General features: G+C 40.1%; 1 protein-coding gene across 1 annotated transcript; it reads left to right on the top strand.

The window, feature by feature from the left end:
* The first annotated feature begins 17,926 nt into the window (after nt 1-17,926).
* avpr1aa (arginine vasopressin receptor 1Aa) lies at nt 17,927-19,934 on the top strand. Its single transcript, XM_070906788.1, has 2 exons — nt 17,927-18,875; nt 19,651-19,934. Exons 1-2 carry the CDS (start codon nt 17,927-17,929, stop codon nt 19,932-19,934), a joined length of 1,233 nt encoding a protein of 410 aa, XP_070762889.1.
* Nucleotides 19,935-27,037: the final 7,103 nt, after the last annotated feature.

Here is a 27,037-nt window from a genome sequence, read left to right as displayed (position 1 = left end):
ATGTCTGAATGCATCCAGGATAGCCAGAAGGTCCTGCTGGTTCTCAGCCCAGAGTTTGTTAGGAGCCGCTGGTGTCTCCTGGAGGCCAACATGTCTTTATTCAGAGACTGCCTGGAGAGGAAGCCCATCATCCCAGTGCTGCTGGAGGAAGGAGTCTCTATTCCTCTCCACCTCTGCCACCTCACCTACCTGGAGGCCAGCGACCCCGACTTTATGAATAAACTTCTCAACGTGCTCTGCACCCCCAACCAGCAGCTTCAGGGGTCCACTGTGGTGCCCTTCCAGCCTCCCTCTATCTACAACGGGAAGGCCCTGCAGCCTTTGACTGCTGTCAATGATGAGGGACTCAGTAAATGGAATTGTGGTCAGTTCAGTGAGATGGAGGTGCCTGACCAATTGCGCCTGATCATTGAGGACCAAGAGAAGTACAGAGAGGCTGTGAGGATGATCAACAGTGTCTCTCAGGATAAAGTGCACCCACTCTGGGTTAGAGAACTTATGATTGTTGGCGCCATGATATTGTTTTTGCTTTTGGTAGCTCTAGCCTCATACATGTTAACTGTGTTAATAGATTTACCCAAGGGAGAGAATGCAAATCTCTTGGCACTCATTATTTCTAATCTCTACTTAGTTTCATTTGGGTTGATTATTCATATTTGTCTCTGGAGAAAAGATGAAGTGAAGTACGTAGTGAGAGAGATGCAGAAAGCTATAGGTCAAGCAAACACAATCCTCTATGAGGAGAAGGTGTTAATGGGCTGTCGGTCCAATTCAAAAATCCATCTGGTGTATGTTTCTCTGGGCGGTTGCAAACATGAGTTTGCAGAAACATTTTCTGAGCAGGTTGATGCTGAGGATATGTTTCAAAGAGCTCTGACCTTCTTCTCTTCAGGTTACGCCTGCTGCCTTGCTAAAAGACACTTTCCCTTTCCCCAGCCCAGCTCCACTGGTCACCTGGAGGGAGGGGTGTGTTTCTGTCAGTATGTCTCCCAGCAGCTGAGGACAGAGCAATGGGAATAGCAGTAACAGCATGGCCCTGGAATGGACCTGTAATTTACGAGTACGTCAGTGCTAGTAGTGATTCAGGACAAGCATTATTAGGAATATTTTTATAATGAATGCTTTATAAAGATTTTGAAGCAATTAATTCCCTATTTATGGCTTTTGCCATAAATTTAAGTCATCAATAAAAAATTGCTAAACCTGTTGACAAAAAGGGAAGGTGTTAATGCAGGGAAGGCTTTTGTTTGTCATCTGTCAATTTTACTGGCTGTTAACATTTCAGACTGTATTAATAGAGAGTGAGGGACTGATTTGCATTCTCAGTCTGACCCAATCACATGTGAACAGTTTTGAAGAAATTACGATAGGTGTCATTTTAAAAAGGTGATTTACTTGTATGATGAATTTCAATCACTTACTAGAAAACCATGGACTTAGAAAATAAGGCATGTCAGAAGGATTTAAGGAGAAATAGGTATTTATCTTTTTACAGATATTTTATATTTTCTTGCTGCTGTGCCTAAATACATGGGGAATTATCAGTAAAATCAAAGGGGCAATGTTTGTCACTAGTCAGTTGTAATTAACACATTATATGAACATGGAAATCCTTAGGTTTCAAACAGGAATGCTAATGTTTGATGCTCACCTGCACTAGTGTTCACTTTTCCAGTGAACTTTTCGGCTGAAGGAGCTGGGCTAAGACCAGTTTATCCACCAGGGTTTGGGTAAAGTATAAAGGCAGCAGGAAACCCTGGTGTCTTTGTAAACATACTTAACATTTTTATATTCTGCTCTGGTTTCTATTCTATGCTCTGTGTCTGAATGGACCATTTACAGTATCTGCCTGCATGGGTGTATTTTGTTGTATTTACAGGTTTCCACGTTATTATTATTATGTGTCTTGAACAACTACACTTGCCCAATTGTTAATCAACCGAGGCCAATCTCCTGAAAGCAAAGACATTGAAATGCACGATGTTTCATGAATTCATGTTGCTCACCATTAATAAATAATCAAATCAGCATGACTTTGTGACTATGTGATTAGTTAGCACTTAATAGATGATCAATAAATGAATATTAAATTACAGTAATTTCATCTATTAACTGACATACCACCAAATTAGTCTCATTCTCATAGAAATATGAAATAATAATAAATAAAACTGTTCATCAGATGAAAACATATACATGTTGCTGCATGACTCAATGGTCTTTATGTCATATTTACAAGTTAGGGGGTTGAACACGAGTGTTCTTTTTTGTTTTGTTTTATTTATTTGTTGTTGTGCACCATGGATGAGAATAGGGCACTAAAACCAAAACTATTAAGCAGGTCCCAAGCAGAATTAATGGACAGACCTGTCTAAGCTTAACAGAGTGCATCATTATTTAATCATTACTTCACACGCGAGATAATCATTACTTCCTCATTCCCCCTCAAGTAAAGTCATGTTGTGATAGTCATTTGCAAACGATTACTTAATGTTAAACATATATTAAAATGTAATGACTCATGATTTAATCATCATCATCATTAGTTAAGCATTACTTAAAAGTGTTTTGTACCCTTGCCTTGCTCTCATTTGGCACACCAGTTAACTTGTTTATTAGCAATCTTTACAGTAACCATTTGTGAAAGATTGATTTTTGATGCCAAATTATATACATTTTTAAAGTTTAATAACTAACTTTAACTAATTCACACAGTTGCCTTTGGGTTCACTTCCAGCGAGCAAGAAGGGTTTAGTGTGGAGTACTGAGTCGTTATTAAGCCTCTGAGGCTGAGGCATCATAAATCTAACTAGTTATATAAGTTTTCAATATATGTCAGGTCTGGGGCTTAAGAGAGCCTGAGGTATACGTTTCTCTTATCTGTTGCTCTTTGACAAATTGTTGTTGACATTTCTCATTGATGCCACCATCAGAAACAAAGACCTGTTTGAGATGTGAGCACCGCCATGTACCACAGAAGAAGAATCAATATTTGCCAACCTTTACGACACTCAGTGGCGGGATTCAGGATATGAAACAGAGACATGACACTGTTGCCTGAGGGGTCTGTAGCAACAAATCCTAACAAACAGTAAAAAGACACTGCTGGGAATATCAACCAGACCAAGACTGCATGTCAGCGGGGTGATGCCTGGGTCACACTGTACACATTCAGTACACACTGGAAATGTCCTCTTGCTGCTGCAGTTCAATTAAAACTGAATTAGGATGGATTAAGCGTACGTGTCTCAGGTAAATATGTGCCTGGCTGCGATTTAATCATGTTGTGTGCACGCATGTTGGAAGTGTAGTGTGGCTATTTGCACACAGAAGCGGCGGTCATAACGAAAGCAGTCTGTCTAATCCCTAGCAATGACTTTCATGCTGGGTTAGCTCAATCACCTCCACTCCTGTCACATCTATTAAAGCTTTATTTCTTCTCCACATTACAGTGTGGATATGTGTCTGTGTGCGTGTAGAGATGTGCGTTGAAATTATTCCCTGATCCACAACAGCTATTAGTGTATTCAAATCACAGCAACGTGAAATGGCTTTGTTCTCAAGTGCAATGAGCCCTGGGTGCTGGAAATTGTACAATTTTCTAAATTAGCTCTCAAAACGGCCTCATACCAGCTACTGTTACACTATGGCATGTTTAGAATCTCAATGGAGTTAATTAAAACATTCCTCTGCCACGAGGCACCGTGTGGAGGGATGAAAGCAAAACAGCAGATGGACAATGACTTGCTGAACTGATAAAATGACTGACACAAGCAAACAACTTGCTTGGTTATCATTTTGTTGATTTACTTTTTAGCATTCATTCATTCATTTAATGTGGACTAGAGAGGTGGCAGGTTAACATTTCCACATTCATAGAGCACAGTGACTATAGTCAGTTGGAATTTTATATCATAATAAAATCATATTCACTTCCTGCAGCTGAAAGTTGCAAGCAGTTTCTTCCTTCATAGAGAACAGAAGCTGTGCTCAGCTTGAAGTCAGCTCATCCACTGCTCTTAGAGTTGCGGATGAATCCCTGGCATGTCTGTCATGAAGGCACTTAAATCCTATTTCCTATGGAGCTGCTCTGGCTGGCTGTGTAGGAGTGCGGTTGCCACACTCTGATCCAGTGAAACATAATGACAACTGGGTGCTGGCTCAAATAAAACTACTAAAATTTTAGGCTCTTAACAGCAAATGTAATCTCTTCTCTTCTGTGTTTTATGGCATTACTTAATTATTGTTTCATTAAGAATATATTATGGCTATCATAATAATTGAACACTGTGGTTCTCAGCAAACCCACCACTTTTAAATTCACTTGCTTGGAGGTGGGGCAGCTAAAGAGATACACGTTTTAAGACAAAACAGTTTTTACTAAATTAAATTGCCACTGACCCAGAGAACTGCTGGGAAGATGTGCTACTCATATTCAAATGGTGGAGAGCAAATGTAATGAATGATTCTCAGTTATCCAGGTCATGTGACTAGTACGAAGTCAAAAGGAACGGCCAAGAAATAGTCCGACATACCACCTTCCGTAAAACCATAACTTGTCATTCTTACGCTTCAGTTTTTATATTGGTTAAACAAACAAGATATAACGTGTTTATTCGTAAGCTTTAGAGGTGATGGAAGGCAGATTTATACCTTTGGACAGAGCAGTGCAACTGTTCGGATAATAAGTCCCAATTTAAAGTCTAAACCTTTAAGCCAAAGGTGGAAATATTTATAGACCAAAAACCTGCAACATGATTTAAAAACCTCTCAACATAAATACCCCTCAAGAGCAGTTCTTTAAAGTAAAGCAGTTAAATAAACTGTATATTTAAGTTCAATGTAATTTCATTTAATCTGCCTGTAAAAAATACAGGTGCAGCACCACACTTTACAACGGGCTTATTTCTGCCTCCTCACCATGTTGTTTGGGTGTGGAATGTCAAGACAAACACGATAAGTGGCCTCCTGAGGAAACACGTCCTGTCAGCTGAGACGAGAATAGTTGCCACTTCATTTGAGCTCTGTTGTGCCGAGCTGCCTGTGTTGGCGCGATAGGCACACGGGGAGGTTAGTGCCAACAGTGATTGTTTTTGAATTACATACATTTTTATTTGGCATGTTCATATTGAACCACTGAATAATTTGTCAGGAAGTTGTAAGGAACATTTTCCATACTGAATCCATGACAATGGTATTGCCTGAGTGTAAAGAGGCCACTGAGGGTAGTATGTTGACACTGTGTGTGCATCCATGTGTAGAGGTTCTCAGTTCAGGTTGTGTGCTTTGTAATCCTTGCTTAAATGTATCTGTAGCATGCTTATCTGCATTACATAACTCTTCACTATCATGTATAACGTGCTCTGTGACACCTGGGTCAATAATTTGAGGTTAAACCAACACCATATACAGTATTAAACCTCTGATACTGAGCAGAGGTTTGACCCACTGCAAGCTAACTGGGCAAACCAAACCCAACCCCCCTTTAAAAACTAAATCTCTTATCTGCAAACAACCTTGTGACATCGCCTGCAAAACCACACTTAAAGAGTCCAGACCCCTCAGTCAACACTAGGGAGCTGGTCACATGTATTCCAAGCTGGCAGTGACCTAATGCAGCAGCTCACTCTGTAATGCTCAGTTAGTCGTGACTTTAATCATAAAGAATGGTCATCCTTCAGCACGTGCCAGACTCACAAGCCATGTTTGATGTACAAAATATCTGGATGATGCAACCCATAAAGAAGGCAAATCTGATCTGGTTGGACATTTGTTTGGACAATGGTAGGACACTCTGCATCATTTTTATATCAGATTATATGTAGAGATTAAAAAAACATGCAGGATGAGATGATAACATCACTTCTCTGGCTTCTTGCTCAAATGCAAGTGCTTGAATCTATTTAATTTACCATTACTTCATTTAAGGAAAATAAACATGTTGGATTTATCATGTCTGATGATATCTCTGGCAGAATCCTTAATGCACTGTTTAGATTTAATTTTATAGACACTGAGACGAAGAGGCCCACCAGTTTTGCTGCTCTTAAACCGCTCACAGTCATGTTATGTAAGGTGTCCACAGTAACAGACAGTATATCACACAATATGAAGGGCAAAGAATCTAAACTATTCACTTTGTACCTGTCACATAGATTTATCAGCACCTAATGGAAATTTTGTAATTCAAAATAAGCCAAGTAAATCTTAGAAAATCTCACGTTTCAAGTTGTTATTCCAGAGGTTATGGTTCTATTTAGTGAGCTTGCATAGAAATATTTTAAGAGGGTGTATTCATAGATATAGGCAAATGTCTGGCACTGAATCAAAAGCAGGAAGAACATCAGCCACGTGGACAGAAAAGGTCAGAGAAAAATATATTTCTTGTAATAATTATCCATTATCTGAGGGCTCCGCACACATAGCAATCAAAAATTCATCAGAGATTGTTTTGTTTTTGCTGTTCGGTTGCTGTGTTTTTGCTTCATGAGCTCTCCCACAACATCAAGTCCTTGCACGGTCTCACAGAACAGCCTACAACTTGGCATGACGTGCGTCTCATCAGCTTCTCATTATCATTTTTTGGGAATCTACAGCCACACAATGTCAGGGGGCCAAATGGCCGCTATGGCTCACAAACTATATTCTCCAGGAGTCTTTTTGCCAGAGAGAAGAGTCCAACTCAGTGTGGTGAGACAAAGTAAAGAGAGAAATTTTCAAACTCCCCTGGCACTCACTGAAATGCCAACTGATCCAGCAGTAAACCAAGCTGCCGCAGATCTAAATGGCAGACACTACAAAGGAACAACTTCATCAGTGATCCCACATATCCTTCTTTGTCAAGTCAAGCCCCCTTAGCGTGAGACAAAGCAATAATGGGAAAGCTGCTGGGCTGAGGTAATGTTGTGCCAGCTTGAGAAAAGCTCAAAGGACTTTTGTGCGGTTACCTAGAAAATACCAATCTTCATCTTGACTCAAGCGATCAAAACACTGCGCCATCGATTGTAGAAAACGCTTGGGTGGAATGGCCACTTCATGTTGGAAAAAATTGTCTAATTTCCCCTCAGGGATCAATAAAGTATCGCTGATTCTGATACTGAAAAGAGAAAGCTGTTGTAGGAACAGAAAAAAATGTTGTTTCTTACTTGTCAGCTGATTCTGGCAAGTTTAAAAATAAAAACTGTGCAAGTATCCTTTCAGTTTGGTTTAGCTTTGTTTATGACTAAACATGATTGATTAAATAATAAAACCAAAGAAAAATATGAAATAAAGAAGTTCAATTTGTTGGTTTAACTCCAAAGATAAACAAAACTGGATGACTATTACACGGGTGACCATGTGCACCATGCATGCTGACTTTAACATTTAGCTCAAAACACACACAGTGCTGCTAGTGTGGCTGTAGACTCTTAGTCTTGTTATCCAATGGCTTATTCTTCCTAAAGAAGATGATGACATTTATTTACAGTGTTGCGTGTTTGTATTGGGGGGGTCTGGATCTCTGGGTCATCCTTGACGGAAAGCAGAGTCGCAGGGGTCCAGTCAACCTCTCACCAGCATGTTTACAATTTCACACAAATCACTGATCACTGTCCTGCTTTGTTCTCCATATTGGAAAGCATGTCTGTGTATAAATCAGTACTTTAATGCATAAACCATATTAGTCTTTTTCCATGTTTACAGGCAGAATAAAAGTGATGCTGTGCTAACATGATTTGTCAGGAACATTGTAGGCTGAAGATTGACACAATCCAATCACTTGCAGAAAGGTCAGTGAGGGACAGTCCGGTGACCTATAAATCCTCAAATCCTGAATTCAAAATGTGCTGAGCTGAGCCAGTGAATTAAAACAACTCATCACCGAGATCTAACAGAGCCACCAAAGGCCCACAGGGTGCTTCGACTTCATGTGCTGCTGAAATATGACTGTCTCACATGTTGCACAGATGTACAAAGAGCAAATGGGGCTAACATCCTTTTTTTCTTGTGCCTTAAAGGGAAAGACCAAAGACTGCAGAAAAACATAAACACACTGTCTGTGTCAACACCATACGTTTGTAAAAGTCAGATTTTGAAACTGTTGGCATGAAGAGAGACGCCTGGATGGAGTTGAGATGAGACATTATATGGATGAACCAGAATAAAAAACAATACAAGACAAAAACAATATAAACAAAACAACTATAATAATAAACCATATAAGATATGTTGTAAATAAAAACAGCGTGCTAGCATTAATAATCCGTTTTGAGAAGTGATATAAAAGATGTCTGCAAGATTCTGCAAAGTTTTTCTCAGGCAGGAAGTTGCAGATCTGAGGGGCCCTGACTGCCAAAGCCTGGTCACCTTTAGTCTTGAGCTGGGACTCAGGAACAGCAAGCAGAGCCCTGCAGGATCTGAGGCTGCGCTCTGGCTCATAGGAGAGCAGCCATTCAGCAAAATAACTGGGAGCTGAACCATGAAATGCCTTAAAGGTAATCATTAAAATCTTAAAATCAATGCTAAAATCTGCTGGTCACCAGTGAAGAGATTTCATTTAGCTGGAGAAAGTTTTGTGACATCCAGCATTTTATTTCCGAACAATAATAACTGATGAAAATTGCCTTCTTCACTCATCTTACATGGGACATAAAAAACATTGTCATTGCACATAATCTGAGGCTTTGCAGACTCGTCCAACACTAACATTCTTGTTTGGCGATAATGTTGGACATTTTCTATGTGATGACCTCTCTGACCTCTGGGCCACAATCCTGCCTTTTGAAATTCCATATTACAACAGTCCACTAATCATCTCTGAAAGTCTACAACTTCACATAGAACTCCATCCTTCACTGTATCTGAGCCTGGATTTGTTCCATATGAGCTAAACCTCATGTATATATAAACAGTCATGTAATTTGCTGTATAAATAAACACTCAGACTTTCTGTTGGTATGCAAAACCAGTCTTGTATGTACCTCAACTAGCATGGATGGCAGGCAGTAGACAACACAGTGAGTCAATCACACACAATAAGAGAAGAAGGGAAGAGGAGGAGAAGGAGGATTGTAATTGGGTAAAAGAGCTGGAGTGCTCTGTGTGCTATTATCAGCAAGGTGGCCCCAAACTCAGACACGTCTATTTCTGTTTGCCCTTCAACTCTCTCAACAAATACTATAACTTCTGTTTTATAGTCACATTTTGCTGTGTTATATTGCTGCACTGCTTTGGTGTTTTAAAATGTATAAATTTACAAGCTAATTAAAGTACCCGGATGTTATTATTTCAGCTCCAGCCCCAGTTACTCAAACGTAACCTCAAAAATGACATACAGGGGCGTCTAAAGGAAAATAATCATTAATCTGTTGACCCTCTGCTCTTTAGGGTTACTGTTATGTTTTGTCCTGGCCTGTGTCCATATTTTCATGGTTCTCCTCTGAGCTACTGCAGCAGGAAGCTGTCGTATGTCTCCAGAGAGAGATGGGACTCAATACTCCACCAACTGAAAACTTAGATTGAAGCTGAAATTGACTTACTGGCAACATCTGTTATTTCTTTGGAGGCTGGCCAAAAGAAAGATACGATAACAGAGGAGCTGGTATTCTTATTCTTATTCAATTTTCTGTTTTTTATAAAGTTTTACTTCCTGCAGCTGTTGAATTAAAAGTGAGTGGAAACCATCAATGGTGTCTGCATTGGTGGCAGCATACATAATGCACACACCAGCCTGTTTGTGTGTGGGTGTGCATGTATCTGTACCATAACTGTGTGGGATGCATGGACCCATCTGTTTCCTAAAGATAGTGATTGTGAGAATGTAAACATAGACGGGGATGTTTGGTGGTGGTCCAACCAAAATCTATTTTTGAGTATCAAACATACACCCATGTAGGCTTAAAATGTGTCTGATTTTTATGTACCTTTCATTTATGAATGAATCCATTCCTTTTTACCACAAGATTGTCCAAAAATGTACGCTTAGTCATACACAGCGAAAAAAGAAAAGCAAACAAATGAGGGGGTAGAGAGGGAGATAGAAAGAGAGGACAAAAATCTTTAAATAGCCGAACGAAACAGTTTGTGATATAGACACATTTCTTTCATTAATCTGCTCAACAGCCCAGTGGCCTCTTGCCAAATTAACGGACGGGATCAGAGCAAGGCCTGGATTCTCCCTCAGAGGGTTGATGTTATTGGGTCGCAGAGTGTGGATTCAAAGAAGCAGCAGTGAGAACATTGCTGTCTACTCTCCAGATAGATGATAAGTCGTGTCGGTGCCTCCGAGTTTCCCATAAACTCTGATTGCAGGACACGCATGCACACACAGGAACCACCAAATGCACGCACTTCTGCACAGACAAACTCACCCACACGCCTTTAAAATTTCCACTCGGATAATCTATCTTCATATAAATAACTCCGCTTCGTTTTACTGTTTATATTGGAATTGACTTTCTCATCAGCACTGCATGCATATCCTTTTCAAATGTCTCATGTCAACTGTTTTATGCAGGATAATGGATCATAACCATGAGCGCAAAATTACACGACCAGGAGGACAACCTGTGAGGGATCAGGTGTTGCCGAAATCTTTTTTTTTTTTCCTTTCTCACATTTACCTTTAAAGATCAAGGTCCTGTTTGTTCCTCTTTGGATGATGTAAGAGTTTCCTTGTTGAACGAAAAGCCTTTCAGTCTTCAAACAGCCTCGGCTTTTTGACTGATACTGACTGCAGAAGCGGTTTTAAAGCATTTTCCAGGGGAAAACACTATAGTGCCCGTTTTATTCATGCAGAGAACAATGTGATCATACCTCAAAACAGGTGTCCCTAAAGATAAAAGCAAAAATGACTTTACCTACACTGGAGAGAATATGGCTTTCTTATACCGTCTGCTGTCCTAGCTGTGGCAGTGGGTGATATTAGACAATCAATTTTAATCTTATGTCTTGTATATAGTACTTAAGCTCGCCATGTGGGTGATGCCCTTGTGAACTATATCTGACATAAGATAAACCTTTCAGAGAGATATCTATAGGATGTCCTATGGTATATGTTCTTAATTTAAGAATGAGACTCAATATGTTTTGATTTGTGATTTCTAGTTTGAATCCCACATTTCTTTCAGGACATCAAGCATGTCAGTCTCATAGTGTTGTGTTTAGTGGCATAAGCACTTAGTGTTCATAGTGTTGAGATTTTTTTGTTCGAGCCACCTGAGACACAGCTACAGCTGCTGGTGTCCTAATCAACCTTCATTAGCATTGTCAGCAAATAGTGTCACCATCAGCATGGATAAATCTCCAATTTCCTGAAAGATATATCGCAGATCCATGACCATTCGCCCAGCTCACCTTTTCAGTCAAGTACCACAGGTTAAGACAACAACATGGTGGACAAGACCCAAATGTCAAAGGTTAAGCTGGAGCTAGTGTCGATTCTTGTAAACATACAAAATGAAGAAAATGAAAGACAAAAAAATACACAGCAGTGATTTAAGCACACTTATGATACATGTGTGTGTGTAAACTGACAAAAAGAGTCTTGGTAATGTGCTGGATCAACAAGAGCCTCAATCTTTTGCTGTAACGTCTCATCCTCTTTGTTAGTCTTGTCTTGTCTTATTGTCTTACTCCATGTTGTATGTTGCACATTTCCTGTTTTATTTTGTAGTATTTACCTCTCCTCTCCTTTCAGATACTTCACTTCCTGCCCTTGTGTGTTTCCCGCCAGCATGATTACCTGCCCCGCCCTGATTAGTTTCACCTGTCTCTCATTAGTTACTCACCTGGGTGTATTTAGACTGTGTTCTCCCCTCTTTCTGTGCCGGTTCGTCTTTGTCCTCTGTGTCAAGCGTTCCAGCGATTTCCCAGTGGATAGTGTCTATGGTTATTTGGTTTTTGACTCACCTTTGCCTGTCTATGCTTCTGCCTACTCCCTGTTGGATTTATCTGCCTGGTCTGACTGCTTACCTGTGTTCCGAACTTTGCCTGCCTCAAGTGAAGACTGCTTTTACTTACAAACCCTTTGCTATTGTGCTATTGAGTCTTTCCTTGTGCACCCAGTCGTTACACCTGCCATTACAGCTGCCTTTACACTGTGGCCCATAAGGTTCTCAAAGTCTAAACTCTACTGGAGGGATGAACAAAGGGTAATCCCTTATTTGGTGTTTTGGTGATAGTAGTGGAGAACCCTGTCTAACACATCGTTCATACTGTCTCCCATAGATATTTAATTGTTTTGAGATCTAGTGTCTTCAAATGCCATGGAATATGATTCACATCATTTTCATACTCGTGAAAACAATCAATCTGTGCCCTGTATGGAAGCATCTGTATTTGTTACGTTTCTCCACACATTGATTTAGATTTTGTCATCTATCTTCATTTTGTATATTTGCATTTAATGTGGTTACAGCAATTATTTTAATTGTGAAACTCCAGACCCCTTGGAGGACAGATACAAAAGCACAGCTTGCATATTCAACACAATAATTCACCAGGTGAAAGTCTTGTTTTTGTTGACAATGTTAACATGTTGATGTTTAGCAGGTAATGTTTATCATGTTGACTCTCTTAGTTTAGCATGTTAGCATGCCAACATCTGCTAGTACTAAACGCAAATTACGGCTGAAGCTGATGGGTATGTCATTAGTTTTGCAGGTATTTGGTCATACGTCAAAGTTTTGGACAAATTGTTATTTTGACTTGATGTCTCCAGAAGAAAAGTCTGGGGATCATCAAAGTTATTACACTGGGTAGGGGGGACATGACTTGTTGAGACATCTTGCTCAAACCACAAATGTCAAACTCATGGTGGAGGTAAAGGAAATGTCAGGGGATCACCAAAAGCATTGGCACACATCTTCTGGAAAGCAAAATGTTTTGCCAGTCCATGTTGTATAGATGTTGAGATACTTTACTGGATGGTTTGACCAGCTGGTGGTGCAAGATGAAAAGTCAGGATCACCAAAATTGATAAGATTCATCCTTTGGGGGCCATGAATGTCTGTCAAACATCCCATGGCAATCCGTCCAATAGTTGTTGAGATATTTCAGTCTGCACCAAAGTGGTGGGCCGACAGATTGACTCACAGATTGACATTGCAATCTCTCGCGCCACACTGCTAGCGTGGATAACAATATATTTCTTAATGGAGTACAGTGTATTATGTAGGCGACTAAATTATATTGTGGCATTTGCTGTAATAATGACTATTGCTCCTTACCATCCATTTGAATGAATAATTCATGGTTTTAATGTTAAAGCCACACTGTGAAGATGTTGTTTTGGGAAAAGGCAGATAACAGAAGTACACAAAAACACTCTCAATATTGTGTACTATATATTACAAAATACACTCACTATATAAGTTATTTAATAAAGCAATGGGTTGTAGAAGAAACCAAAATGCTATGAAACGTGAAGAGAAATCTGATAATGTGATACTAATGGCCCGGGGATCTTGCGTCAGGCGGGATCAGACTCCCATGTCTGTGTGAGAGCAGAACAGCCGGTCATTACGCAGGACAAGTGAGCCTGAAGTGTCCAGCTGAGGAAATGGTCTCGAACATCTCATCATCCGCTTGGCTATTTTTTGTTTGAACATATTCTCTACGGCACTGTGACAATATTACTATTCACAATAACGTGATAAGACCTGCTGAAACGTTTCCCATTACACAGTTATTTCTTCCTTGTTAGTTTAGAATCACGTATAAGCTGCACAACAACGAGAGCTATCCTTACCTTGTTATGATGAGAGTGAAAGGATTCAACACCTGAACCACAATTATGGTAAAATCACTGTGTTTGAAGGACCTCTCACAAGTCAGGTCTTTGTAAGTTTGTACGGGAAGTGGACAAAATATAATAATATCTGCTTGTAGCCGGTGATCCTCCTAATTTCTCCACGCATCCTTCACATTGTCCTACTGTGAGTTTTTGTTCCAGCCTCTGAAGGCCCACCTTTTTTCATTCAAGATGACCTTATAAGTGGTGATTATAAGGCCTTTTATATTGCAGGTATATCTAATTGGCATTCCTCTTTGCATGGTTAGCCTTTTTAAAGTCTTCCCTATCCTTTCCAGTGTTTGTAGTGAATTCCTTTGTTCACCCCCTGTGGGTCCACAAAGAAAGATGTAGTACATTCGTGTTTTTTACCTCTTTTTTCCCCAATAATAATAATAATTTGTGGTATGTAAATCTATTTGTAGAATATTTGTAGACTCCGTGGTCCTTCAGATTCAAATACAGAGACGAGGAAAGTGGCAAGCAAAAGCAGCTGCACTGAAGTTTTCATTATTAAATCTATAGGTCGAGGTTTCATAACCAATGTGTACTTGTTAAGGATTTTCTCGATTATAAACCTGAAGGTTGTGTTTACTGAAGCACTGTTTTATCATCAGCCCCAAGGCCAAAGGAGAACATGCAAACCTACATATAAACTTACATAACGAACGTATTATAGGTGGCCTCCGCGGAGGTCCTGTTAATTGTCATAACTTCATCTGAAAGTAAACAGATAATTAAATGTTTTGTTTGACATGACCTTTGTAGGACTACAGTTGTCCAGGAGACAAACAGATTGATGCTTTTATGAATACTGTAAAGACAACCTTAGTTCCTGTTTCTTTTGGACTTTTTTTTCAACAAGCAATTTTTCAGGTGCTCCTTCTTCATGCCAGTCTATGTCAGAAGCCCAGCGTATGTCATATATGGAGCAGGATGAACTGACAGGGTATTATAACGCATGAAGTATCCATGATGTAAGCCAGAAGGGAAGCACGCATACTATGCAGCTTAAGAGCAGACATTCTTCTCATGCTTGAGATTACATATGGTAGTGACATGAATAATGTATTAAGTCCTCAGACGTCATGTTGAACTTTTAGAAACTTTTTGTTTTGTCACAGAGAACACAGTGATCCTTGCTGACATATTCCATCAACTAAAAGATTGAGAGATGTGATGATAATCAGTAAATTAAAAATCAGAGCGATCTGAGGAGGAGTTGACAGGGTAAAAGGGTGTGAATTCCACTCTGAATGCTAGACTTGGAGTTTAATCAAGCTACGTATTTCAATTAAAATGTTTAATGAAGATGTTTTGATGTTCACAAAGTTTTCTGATAACAAATTTAAGTCGTGCAAGAAAGGCATTCTGTTTTATAAGAGAAGAAATTCCTTAACAAGACTCGTTATCCCCAAGGAGGAAAAGAAAACTCCCAGAGAGTCTAAGGACCTTTTACAGAACCTTAAGCCCGTGAGTGAAAGGGAAACATCACGGAAATGATTCAGACTGACTGCTCTAGCTACTGGAGACACAACATGCATTCCCATGATTCCCAGGCCCAGACACACCGTCCGCAGTTTAGGATGGTGAACAGTGAGTCTTCATGTTCTGAAGCTCATGAGACAAACCAAGCCTGGAGCTGTAATAATAGCACAGGACGTCTCCGGTGAACATCTTCAAAAACAGGAGATGAGGGTAAACGTGGTTCAGTCCAGCGTGAAGGGAGACATCCGCAAGAACCCCAAGGACAAGAGAAAGACTGTACCAGAGTGGGGGTAGAAATCAGACACATAACAGGGCTCCCATGGGAGGAGGCTGGTTAGCTGTCAACAGAAGCCCACGGCATCAGAAATGTCCCTGCCTGTGGCTCTGATGGGAAGATTAGCAGAGGCTAACGCAGCAATAATTAAGAAAATGTCATTATTCCACTAAGCCAGTGCAACTGGCCAGCAGGAAATTTTAGGAAGGGGGCTCCAGTTTGCGCCACTCACTAAAAAGGCCATCGGAAATGAAAGAGAGGCGATCTGTACGGTGAATGCAATGTGAACACAATAAAGATAACTATCCTCATTATCAGCACATGGATCAGATGAGCTGAATAGCTGCCGGATGCTCACAGCCAGTTGGCAATAATGTGCTTTCGCAATGGAAATTTCAATAAACACTGTTATGGCTCACTTGGAGACTGAGGCGGCGCTGCTAAAGATACTGAAGCACAGAACCGCTAGACAAGTGTTCAACAGTGGAGACTGGAAGGATGCTCTGACAGGGGAAGCTATAAGAAAGACAGACAAAACACAGACAATCAAGTTTGCCCCTCCACTCAACTGTGTTTTCCTTATTGTTAATTCACTTGGAGGTTTGACTTCACTGTGCAGAATGGTGTGTGTGCAGAGTTTGACATTGAAGGCTGTTTTCAAAAGGATCTACTGAAGGGGATAAGTGTCCCATCTTTAATCTGACTTTAAGACGTGTTCGTGAGCGCGATTTATTGACATGATAACTAGTTTGGAAGCCAAGTCCAAATAAAAAACCTGAAACCTCAGAGAATGACCTTTTTAGCAAACTTTTGAAATGAAAAATATTTTAAGTTATGAGCTTTTTTATTGAAAAAACAAACAGTTGTAACAGACTGTCATCATTATTAAGAGCAAATTATTTTACATATGTTATGCTTTAAAACACAGGGATCTTTAATGGGCTTCATGGAGGGACGGTTAATCAGTCAGTTAATCCAAATTTCAAGATAAAAAATTTGTTCCAATGAGATTTAGCCATGGAAATAAATTATGGTGGTATTTGCTAAGATTTGGTGATCTGAGATTTCTGCTTCCACACCAATACATTGAGGGCGAAGGGAAATTATCCAGAGTAACCAAGACGCTGTTTTTGGAAAAGAAATATTAATGTGGAATATTTTAGATGTAATGTTTCAATGCTTCAATTCAGTGTACCTGCATTTTTCAGGATGGTGTCAGAGATCTCAAAACCAGAACAAATACAACCAAAACGATCTGGCTAGATAATAAGAAAATGTGTTTTTTGACATTTAAATATGGGACTTTTTAAAAGTCAAAATGGTCTTTTGATGCTAAAGGTGAGCTTGGTATACAGACAAAATGAATGTAAGTGAAACTCAACTTTTTAAAGGCAGCACCACATGCTTGCTTAAACATAGTTTGAAAGCAGTTTGAAATTTGACTTTAAATAGAAAACACTGAACCTGAATAAATCCAGCCTGGTGATTCTTTGAGCAAACCTCTTCAGATAAACAATTTTAAACAGTTCATCATTGCACAAGGCCTTGCTCTGCAGAGGTGAAAGCAAACAACATTCCAGTGTGTTGGTCAATGTCAGATATTTTCGGTTGAGATCATGCTAACCTTACAACAAGGGAGAAAACTAAAACTAAAAGGTAGCTGGGCTGGGAAATGTGACACTGTAAAGTCTAACCATCTTCAAATAGTTATAAACTGCTTATTTTAACTGTGTGTTTTAACTGTGGAATTTTGCAGTTGTGTTTTGTGTGACTTTTTAATGCACACAAATCTGCTTTCTAAACATGTGGTTCACGCTGTGAGGGGGAAGAACTGTGGAGATGTGGAGGTGGTGCACACCACGGGGAAGGACTTGGCTGCGCACTGCAAAAAAGATTTATCCATCATAACGAAGTTTTAAAGTATTCCAAAACAAGGCAAAGACGAAGACAAAAACAGAACTGCCAATTACTGCCGTATTCTTTTCTTGTTTTAACACATTTTGATTCAATAAGCCTCTGAATCAGTGCAACATCAAGAACATTCAGACAAATTGCACTGGAAACATGAAAATCTAATTATATTACTAACTTTAAAATGTCCCTTCTTTATGTCACGTCGTGTAGGGCGCACATATCTTGTTTGAGTCAAACGTGCTTTAGGACTCATGACTACACCAAGTAACTTTTTAAGGTGTTTTACTTTTTGCAGTGTATCCGCTTTACGCACACGCTGTCTGAAATTTGATTCGAGTTTAAAAAGCCCGGACAGCAGCCACGAGTCACAGAGCAACGTGTTCCCCTCTGAGCATCAGGTAGCTCCATATAGGGATTGAAGAGGCACCTCACAGCCCCTCTGGCACTGTGTCTGCGAGGGCGCACAGAGGGGCAGCGCCATGCACACTCCTGACTATGCGCTGCTGCTGAGCGGAGGGAACCAGTCTCTGGTTTTCGGCCCCACTGATGACCTAACGATGGGAACGCCTGGAAACAACACCGTCCACCCCAACGGAACCGATCCGTTTGCCCGAAACGAGGAGGTGGCCCAAATCGAGATAATGGTCCTGAGCATCACCTTCGTGGTTGCTGTGATTGGGAATGTGAGCGTCCTGCTGGCAATGTACAACACTAAGAAGAAGATGTCGCGGATGCACCTTTTCATCAAGCACCTGAGCCTGGCCGACCTGGTGGTCGCATTCTTCCAGGTGCTGCCGCAGCTCTGCTGGGAGATCACCTTCCGCTTCTACGGTTCAGACTTTCTCTGCAGGATAGTCAAGCACCTCCAGGTGATGGGGATGTTTGCGTCCACCTACATGATGGTGATGATGACCCTGGACCGTTACATTGCCATCTGCCACCCTCTGAAAACCCTCCAGCAGCCCACGCAGCGCTCCTACATCATGATCATCTCCACGTGGATGTGCAGCCTGGTACTCAGCACTCCGCAGTACTTCATCTTCTCCCTGAGCGAGATCAAGAACGGCTCGGACGTCTACGACTGCTGGGCGCACTTCATCGAGCCGTGGGGCGCCAAGGCGTACATCACCTGGATAACCGTGGGCATCTTCCTCGTGCCCGTGGTCATCCTCATGATGTGCTACGGGTTCATCTGCCACAGCATATGGAAAAATATCAAATACAAGAAAAGGAAAACGATGGCTGGTGCTGCGAGCAAGAACGGGCTAATTGGGAAGAATTCAGTCAGCAGCGTTACAACTATATCAAGAGCCAAACTGAGGACTGTCAAAATGACTTTCGTGATAGTTTTGGCTTACATTGTTTGCTGGGCGCCGTTTTTCATAGTGCAGATGTGGTCTGTGTGGGATAAAAACTTCCAGTGGGCTGGTGAGTGCTGAAGAAATGTAACTAGAAATGTATTCATCATTACTGAATGGAAAACTCTTACAGCGTTAGGAATTACGTGATATATAGCCAGAAAACAACAGCACAGAGAAAGCACTTGGTCACTTGCCACGAAATAAAAAAAATCCAAATGCGCACAGCCTTTACGCACGGATTTATTTGACACAAAAAAAACAATTAATACAAGAAAAAGAACAATATTCAGACTGATCTATCGTTTACAAGCCACTTCATTTACATGAAATAGTCGAGTGCAGCACTGTGAGCCTTGAAAATACCAATTTCACTGCAGAAATTGGTATTTTTAAACGTTAATAAGGGATGAAGCTGAGACATCTGGGTCCCCTAATATCTATATTTTAGTCTTCCCCTCTCTCAAAATGTCATCCCTCTCAGCTGTTGGCTCTTAGAAATGCCGCCACCCCTCACTTCAAACCAAGTTTAGTCTCATATTCTGTCTAAAATATTTTATCCTGGAATAAGATTATTGTAATCGGGTAGATAGAGTGACACTTTGTGACAGATTGCTTCACTAATATCAAGAAAATCACACTTGATCCAAAAAACTAAATTTGCAACAGAAACTCTTACTTTTTGAACTTGTGAATTTGGCAGATTTTCTCTTCTTTAAAGAAGAATTAGGCTTTAACTTTCAACACCAGATGAATTGACTTAGACAGGCTTTTCTGCAGCCTAGCCTGTACCAGATGTTTTGCAGATTAATCATCTTTTCCTCTTCCCTCTCTCTGTTCTCTAGATTCTGAGAACACAGCAGTGACTCTGTCTGCGCTCCTTGCCAGTCTCAACAGCTGCTGTAACCCGTGGATATACATGATCTTCAGCGGACACCTCCTCCAAGATTTTGTTCACTGCTTCTCCTTCTGCCTCAGAGTGAACACTGACTTCAAGAAGGAGGACTCAGACAGCAGTCTCCGCAGAACAACGTTGCTGACTAAGATGACCAATCGGAGTCCTACGGGCAGTTCTGGCAACTGGAGAGAGCTGGGCAGTTCTCCGAAGTCCTCCATTCAGGCAGAGTAGACACACAGCCAGGCAACTCTCTTTACCGGGGTGGGAATGAAAAAGTGTCTGTCAGAGTAGCATCAAGGTACACATACAGATTCAACTCATCTTCACTTTGGACAGCGATTGAAATGCCCCTTAAACTCCAGAGCTACACAACAAATCAAGCTTTTGGCATGAAAAAAGGACACAGAGGGACAACATATGGTGTGACTGAGAATTTGCAACAGACAGACAATTTGGACACATTATCTGTGCTTCTTCTTGTTGGATTTTGTGTGCAAACATTTTCTCATAACATCAGCAAAGATATTAGAAAAGCATTGGGAAAGGGAGTGAAATTGTACAGTTTATCATGTTGTTATATCTCCACAATTGTTTATAAAAGCACTAGATGACGACAGTTATGTTTTTACATCATCTTGTTGAATTTAGTTGTAATACTTGAAAATTCGACAGCCCCAAGTAGTCAAGCAGTTTTTTTCTTAACATGATTGTTTTCGATGCTAATAGAAAAGCACTTTTCCAGGAATACTGATGCTTTTACTGGCGGTTATGCCTCCCTGCAGTGCCGCCGAACACCCTTTCCTGTTAGAGTGTTTACAAAGACAAAACGTACGTAGCAGCCAGGAATTGTGTGGTGGTGAAAACATCTCTTCCAGACCGCACGTCTCTAAGTAACAGAGGCAGTCACCTCATCCTTAGATTTTGTTGAGTTTGTTGTTTTCTCAGAACCAGATTTTAATTGCTTATGTAAAAAAAAAAAAGATTGAAACCAAACTTTCCTTTGACCTATCGCATAAAAGAAGAATAATGCATGTGAGGTTTAGGCTACATTTATTAACCAGGCCTTTGCATGCATCCACATTTTTCTCATTATTTCATGTTGCAGCAGGCCGTCCTTTGTATGGATCCCTAAAGAATGGCTGTCATTTCTGTTCAGCAGAGGCAGATGGGATCCCCCCCGAAAATAGCGAGACATTCATCTACACACACACACACACACACACACACACACTGTGTAGGGGATGGCGGGGGGTTTGATGAAGTGAGATTGGCCACAGCTGGAGGAGTCTACCTACCGACCCACAGACCCCTCCCATGGCTTTCACAAAATGTTGGGGAGAAGCTCACACATTCCAAACACTCTACGTACACTTCCTGAATTTTTTCTGACATCCTGCTCTATCAGGGGGGTCTGTTTTTTGGCTTAATTTGAAGTCCAGACAAAAACAATTTTCTGAAGTTTTCTTTTACCATTAATGTGTTGCACCATAATGGCTGTCAGACCACCATGAGATCCCCAAAAGAACACGTATGTTGTAATGTATCAAGACATTTCTATCTGATTGTATTTGTACATGAAAGGCACTTAAATATCTGTAAATAGGAGTAATATATGTAAATCTGTTCAACATTAATTCCATTTGTCTGTAATAGCTTGTGCACATTGAAAATAATCTAAATATCCTATAAATATATGTTGAAATATTGATGCACTGAATACTACACTGGCTTTGTCTCCTGTTCTCACAACCATGGCACGGATGATTTCTCTGTTTATGCCTCATTCAGTTGCTACACAACCACAGAAATCTCTGGTGTTATTTTTGCTGAAAAGTGAGCAATTTTGAAATTATATCTCTAGCCAATCCAAGCACTTACAATCTGCCAAGCTCTAGAATTATGCAACGGCATGACCTTTAGATAGAAAATATAAAGAAGTTCTGTTAATGAGATTCTTCTAGTTGACAGGCTGTCCACCCCACATAAGTAAGTACAGTATAATATTTGAACAGATAATGTAATAGCTTCTCAGATTGTAAACATGCCTGTAACTTTAATATAGCAAATAAAATTGTTAGTTCAGTGTGTTGCTGGATAAAGTAACATCATTACATTAAAGGGTCAGTTTACGCATATTACCATACAAAAATATTTTCTCCCTCACTTGCTTTTACTTGCGCAGGTTTTGAGGTATCTGTAATATGTCTGTAGCATTTCTTCAGCGACGCAAAAACAAGTGAACAGAATTGATAAATGACATGAGAGGATTGATACCACTCTCATGTCTCCATGGTAACTATGAAGCTTATCTTAGAATAAAGACTGAAAACAGCTGGCCTGACTCCATCCAGTAACAAAAACCACCTACCAGCACCTCTAAAGCTAATTTATTAATAGGATAAATCTCGTTTGTCCAATCAAAAAGTGATGTGTAAACATGTCAAGTTGTGGTTTTATATGGGCCTTATGAGCTGGAGTATTTTTAGACTTCATGGATTCAGATGTTTGTAAACAAATGAGACATAACATGTTCATTATTGAGCTTTAGAGGTGCTGGTAGGCTGATTTTGTTATCTTAGGACAAAAACAGGCTAGCCGTTTTTCCACTCTTTATGCTAAGCTAAGCTAATAGGCTGCTGGCTATAGCTTCATATTTGCCATACTCGTAAGAGTGGTATCGATCCTTTCATCTAACACTGCAAACAAGTGAAGCGTATTTCCTGAGCAAATTTTCTAACAGCAACATGTCTTTCAACAACAACGTCTCTGTTACTCTGGACGATCTACAGAGCACCCAGTCAATGGTTTTCAGAGGGGCAGTTTCTGTGGTAGAAAGTAGTTCCAAAGAAAAGTGGTTACAGCAAAACTTATCAGTTATTGAGAGTAACATTTACATTTTTTCTGGGGAAAGGTGTTGCTGTTACATTTTTTAAATCTTATTTTTCCATGTCTTGAGCGCCATTGACAAAACTCTATTTACCTACATTGTATTGATGTGGTAGCCTTAGTTCATTTTCATTTTCCAAGGGGCGCAGACCAGAATGCCTCTAGACGCAACTGGTTAGACCTCCAACCAATTAGAGCAACAAAACGTGTGACATAACGCTGAGCAATGGAAAAACGTGAACAGACTACAGCGTGCACAAATGAGCTGTGATGGTGTAGAGAAAAATAGAGAAAATGTAGTCCACAGCTCATTTAATACTGAGGCAACAGCGGATTCAATAGAATGTTCCACATCAGCGGCAGCCATCTTGGTTGTTTACGAAAAATGCCTCAATGTCTCCTCTGTCAGTCATCGTATCAAACCCGCCCCATATTAGACAAATGGTTGTGATTGGCCCAACCTGAACCAGGTAGGCTGGAAATCTGTCTAAACAGGAGGGGGGCCAGACTCATCTGCCAGAGCAAATAAAACATGAGCTCGCAGATTTGTCTGGTTCCCAGGCCATTGGTGTGACGCTATAAGTCAAAGAATAACAGATATCTCAAAACGTGGGCGAATACCACTTGAGTTGAGTTAGAAAATATTTTTTGTCATTTGGGTGATCTGACACTTTAACTCTATAGATTCCATCAGTAATTTAATTTGATTGTTTAATGATATGATTGTCTAATTGAGGAAAAAATGTGTTACACCTCTTGTGAAATCATAATTTGATAATGCAATGGTATTATGTCATCCAGCAACGTTTGTATTCTAAATTCATCATTCATCATCATTAATTACTTTGAGCAACATTTTTAACACAATTAATTAGCATGTCACATTCATCTGGTAATGCGCATTGTTCTGAAGAGCTGGTGATATCCACCATTTGCAAGGTTTGAAGGCTTATAGTAACTAAACCCTCCCAACCCCCTTGATCCACTGTAGTTCAGTTTATCTCTGACCATCTGACTTCATAACATAAGGGTCTGGTAGTCATATCACAGGGAGGGGAAGCCCTACCGGAAATCATGTGAGTCCTTCAAACAGGGTAGAGAAAATTAAGACCTATAAAGGATGGAGGTGGTCATTGCCAGTAATAAAAAGGAGAATATAACAAGCATCCAGCAATCCCAGCTGGTATCAACTGGGATTATGCAGCTACGATCTCTACTTAAGGCGGTATGGAAGGACTATGGCTCTAGCTCTGATGGACATATCTCAAATTCCCAGTCTGGCAATCGCTCTGCATGTCATTAGACATGCCAATCATTAAGTAGCATGCCTCTGAAAGGCTGGCCATGCTAACATGATCTGGGCTAAGGTCATCAGTCAGAGTCTAGACTGAGCAAATACTTAAGGAGGCAGTGATTGAGTTTGTAAAGAGAGTTTGAAAAACTATGACTCGAAGTTTGGCAGCCAGGAAACGGACAGATTATATTCAAAGGGTAACAAAACAAGTGGCATTGCCATAAAAGAGGCTTTTTGTGGCAGTTCAACAACATTGAACACATTTCTGTGTCTGAAATATATCAACTCTGTGACAAACTGTAATTGATCTGTTTCATCATTGGTTTCTTTTGCACTTGGATCATTTTTTATTTTGCGACGGCACAAGAGACAAAAAAAGGAAATCTATTTCACTATGAGCTGCTAGTGAGATGAATGGAGTAAGAAAGATAAATGGATCCGAATGGCAACAGCCACAAAGACCTTCATATTCTTTGTGTGTTTTATGTATCAATATCTCGGGAAAAACACAGGTGGAGGGTAGTGAGAGGTCGAACAAAGAATCAGAGTTGAACACATATGTGAGCTGCACATATGAAGGTCATTGTTCCCTGGCACACCTCTGAAGAATCACTTCACACATGCTTCACTCTATCTTCACTCATCAATTTGCTGTTTCTTGGCAAACCCCTCATCCTTCCATGCGGTTTAGAAGTAGCTGAAAGAATGCCATTGCGCAAAGAAAACATGTTTATCCCATAGAGTTGGATGCAAGATTGCTTAATGGTGCTCTCCCCGATGTATTCTTTAGACTAGAAAAACATTTTGATCGTGCATTGTGTGGGACCAATGCCATGAAGATCCATGCTTCCTTTCTGAGTAAGTAAACAACTTCCACTATGTTTTCCTTACAGGAAACAAGTCCTGTTTTCTGGCTATCTGGACAATTGTGTCCACAGCTGGCTTCCCTCCACCTGACACCCTGGCCTTTCCTCAGCGCAATACCGACACTACTATTGGTCAGCCAGCATAAATGAAACAGGCTAAAAAAGTCCAACAAGTGTTTACAAAGTGTCTTTTCTCATAGAAATGTTGATTTTAACAAATGGAGATTAGCATTTTTTTGGCTGAATTGGACTGCTGTTGGTCAGTGGTAACCCAGCGAGCCAGAATTGTTGGTTATTAGTGGATTAGACATGAAGAAGTCTTTAATACAGGAAGTTCTTTCAGCACTCTGATTAGAGGAGTTAGATGAGACGAGGCTCTCTCTGCCTCCATTACATGCAGTCTCCCTCTTCCTGCTCCATTGTTCTCCTTCCATCGTCCTTGAAAATAACACACATTTCTATTTACTATTGTGTTGTTTAATCACTCCCCAGAGGTCATTTGTTTCATGCAAACAAGCAGGTCTAAACATGCTGGTACGCAAAAATCTGAAACTCGATCAAACGTTATCAAGACTTGTCACGTCCTGGAAGTGCGAAGAAGGCAGAATAGAAGTAGAAATGTAATCAAGTACGCAACGAACAGTTAGAAAATCAGCCGCAAAATCAGTTTTGGAACAAAGGAAAATCACTGTATATTGACAATGTTGGCCAGCCTGAGGAAACTGATAACTGCTGCTTTATAGCTTGTCCTAGTTTTATGTAGCATTTATGTGTCACAACCTTTTCTTTCTCTACGTTGTCATCAGAACTGTTTGCAGAATCTGTGTACAGTTGTTTGTCTTTTGTCTACTTCCACTCTCAACTGTCAGCATATTTCTTAGGTCAGCTCAGTGGCTATAAGTTATTGTTTCCTTCCAGCAAAGGGTGTTATTCCTGGTATTTGTTGCTGAGGTCCTGGAAAAGGGGGTCCAGAGGAATTCGAATCATGACCGTAACGTGGGTGACATGGTGTTAAGGGTATACAATTTACTTTTTTCTTTGCTAATATTTCAAATGAAAAACAGAATTATTCATGAATTAGTAGAGTAAGTTTGTATAAGTAAAATACAAATAGATAAATACTATGAAACAAGAAGCAATCCCTTGATCTAAAACACTGAAGCACAAATAGAACAGCTGAAAACTGGGAAAGTCAAATAACTGTCAAACACCTTACTTTTGGAAATGATGGACGTTGAATAACACTCACAATAAATTACTCAAGTAAGCAGTAAAAACATGTTAAACACTGCATCTCAGTCTAAGTGAACCTTGAGTTAAGATTATTTTGTCAAACCACTATTCGGTCAGTAATTCATCTTCACACTCAGTGTATACTGTACCGACTTAAGTGTGTAAATATTTTTTTATATTTTCAATAAATCAGTTTGATACTCATAAATATTATATTTACACTGGAATCCTGGCTGCTGCAGTTGCAGCCCAAACCTAGAAAATACTTTGACATACATACCTACAAAATGGTTAATATGTTTGGGAGGAAACAAAATTGCTGTGTGGATTATATTCACTAAGGTTTCTGTAGTCAACACAGAGCTACAGTAACTACACATATGAAGGTGGTCAAGGTGGATGGGGGGGATTCCATTTTTTACCCATTCAACAACTTTGTTTCCTGGCTTTGACTTGCAGCCTCATAAAGCTATTAACATATACAGCCATTTAGTCTAGTTTCTCAAAGAAGTGGAAAGGTCACATCAAGACATTACTAATCAAACATGTACCTTTATGTGCTTTGGGATCCCAGCATGGTGTCACACAAAGGCTGCACACAGATGATAGCCTAGCTCTGTGAACGACCAGACCAGGTGGGAATCAAAGGCAGAACCAGGGAGGTGAGATGAGAGGCTGCTAGATATGTTATCTACTCCTTCATGCAGCTGTATGTCGTTATACCTGGCTGCACAGAACAAACTCAACACAACGTGTGTGAAAACAGGTAACATGAGTGTGTCTTCCCGAAAAATGCTCAACAATGTAATTAAGTTACAAAATTGTTGCTAAGATATACCTTATATAAAATATATAATGCTGTGTACATATTGTAAAAATATCTGTGTTTATTTGACAGAAAAAAATGTTAAGGTTTATTATTTGAGAAACAAGTGACTGACACTCTCACACACACAAACACACACCACAACCACTGAAATATGAGAAGCATGTGATGCCTTCATAGCGGAGTTGTTGCCTAGAAACCAACAGCAGTTTAAATTGGTTCAGTGGAC

This window comes from Enoplosus armatus, chromosome 6 (genome assembly GCF_043641665.1).
Source record: "Enoplosus armatus isolate fEnoArm2 chromosome 6, fEnoArm2.hap1, whole genome shotgun sequence".
In the NCBI taxonomy this organism is placed as follows: Eukaryota; Metazoa; Chordata; class Actinopteri; order Centrarchiformes; family Enoplosidae; genus Enoplosus; species Enoplosus armatus.
This window is presented reverse-complemented; position numbering and strand designations above follow the sequence as displayed.

Coding starts and splice junctions, on each gene's coding strand:
- avpr1aa (XM_070906788.1), top strand. CDS start 17,927: ATGCACACTCCTGACTATGCGCTGCTGCTGAGCGGAGGGAACCAGTCT. Junction 18,876..19,650: donor TAAAAACTTCCAGTGGGCTG/GTGAGTGCTGAA, acceptor TCTGTTCTCTAG/ATTCTGAGAACACAGCAGTG.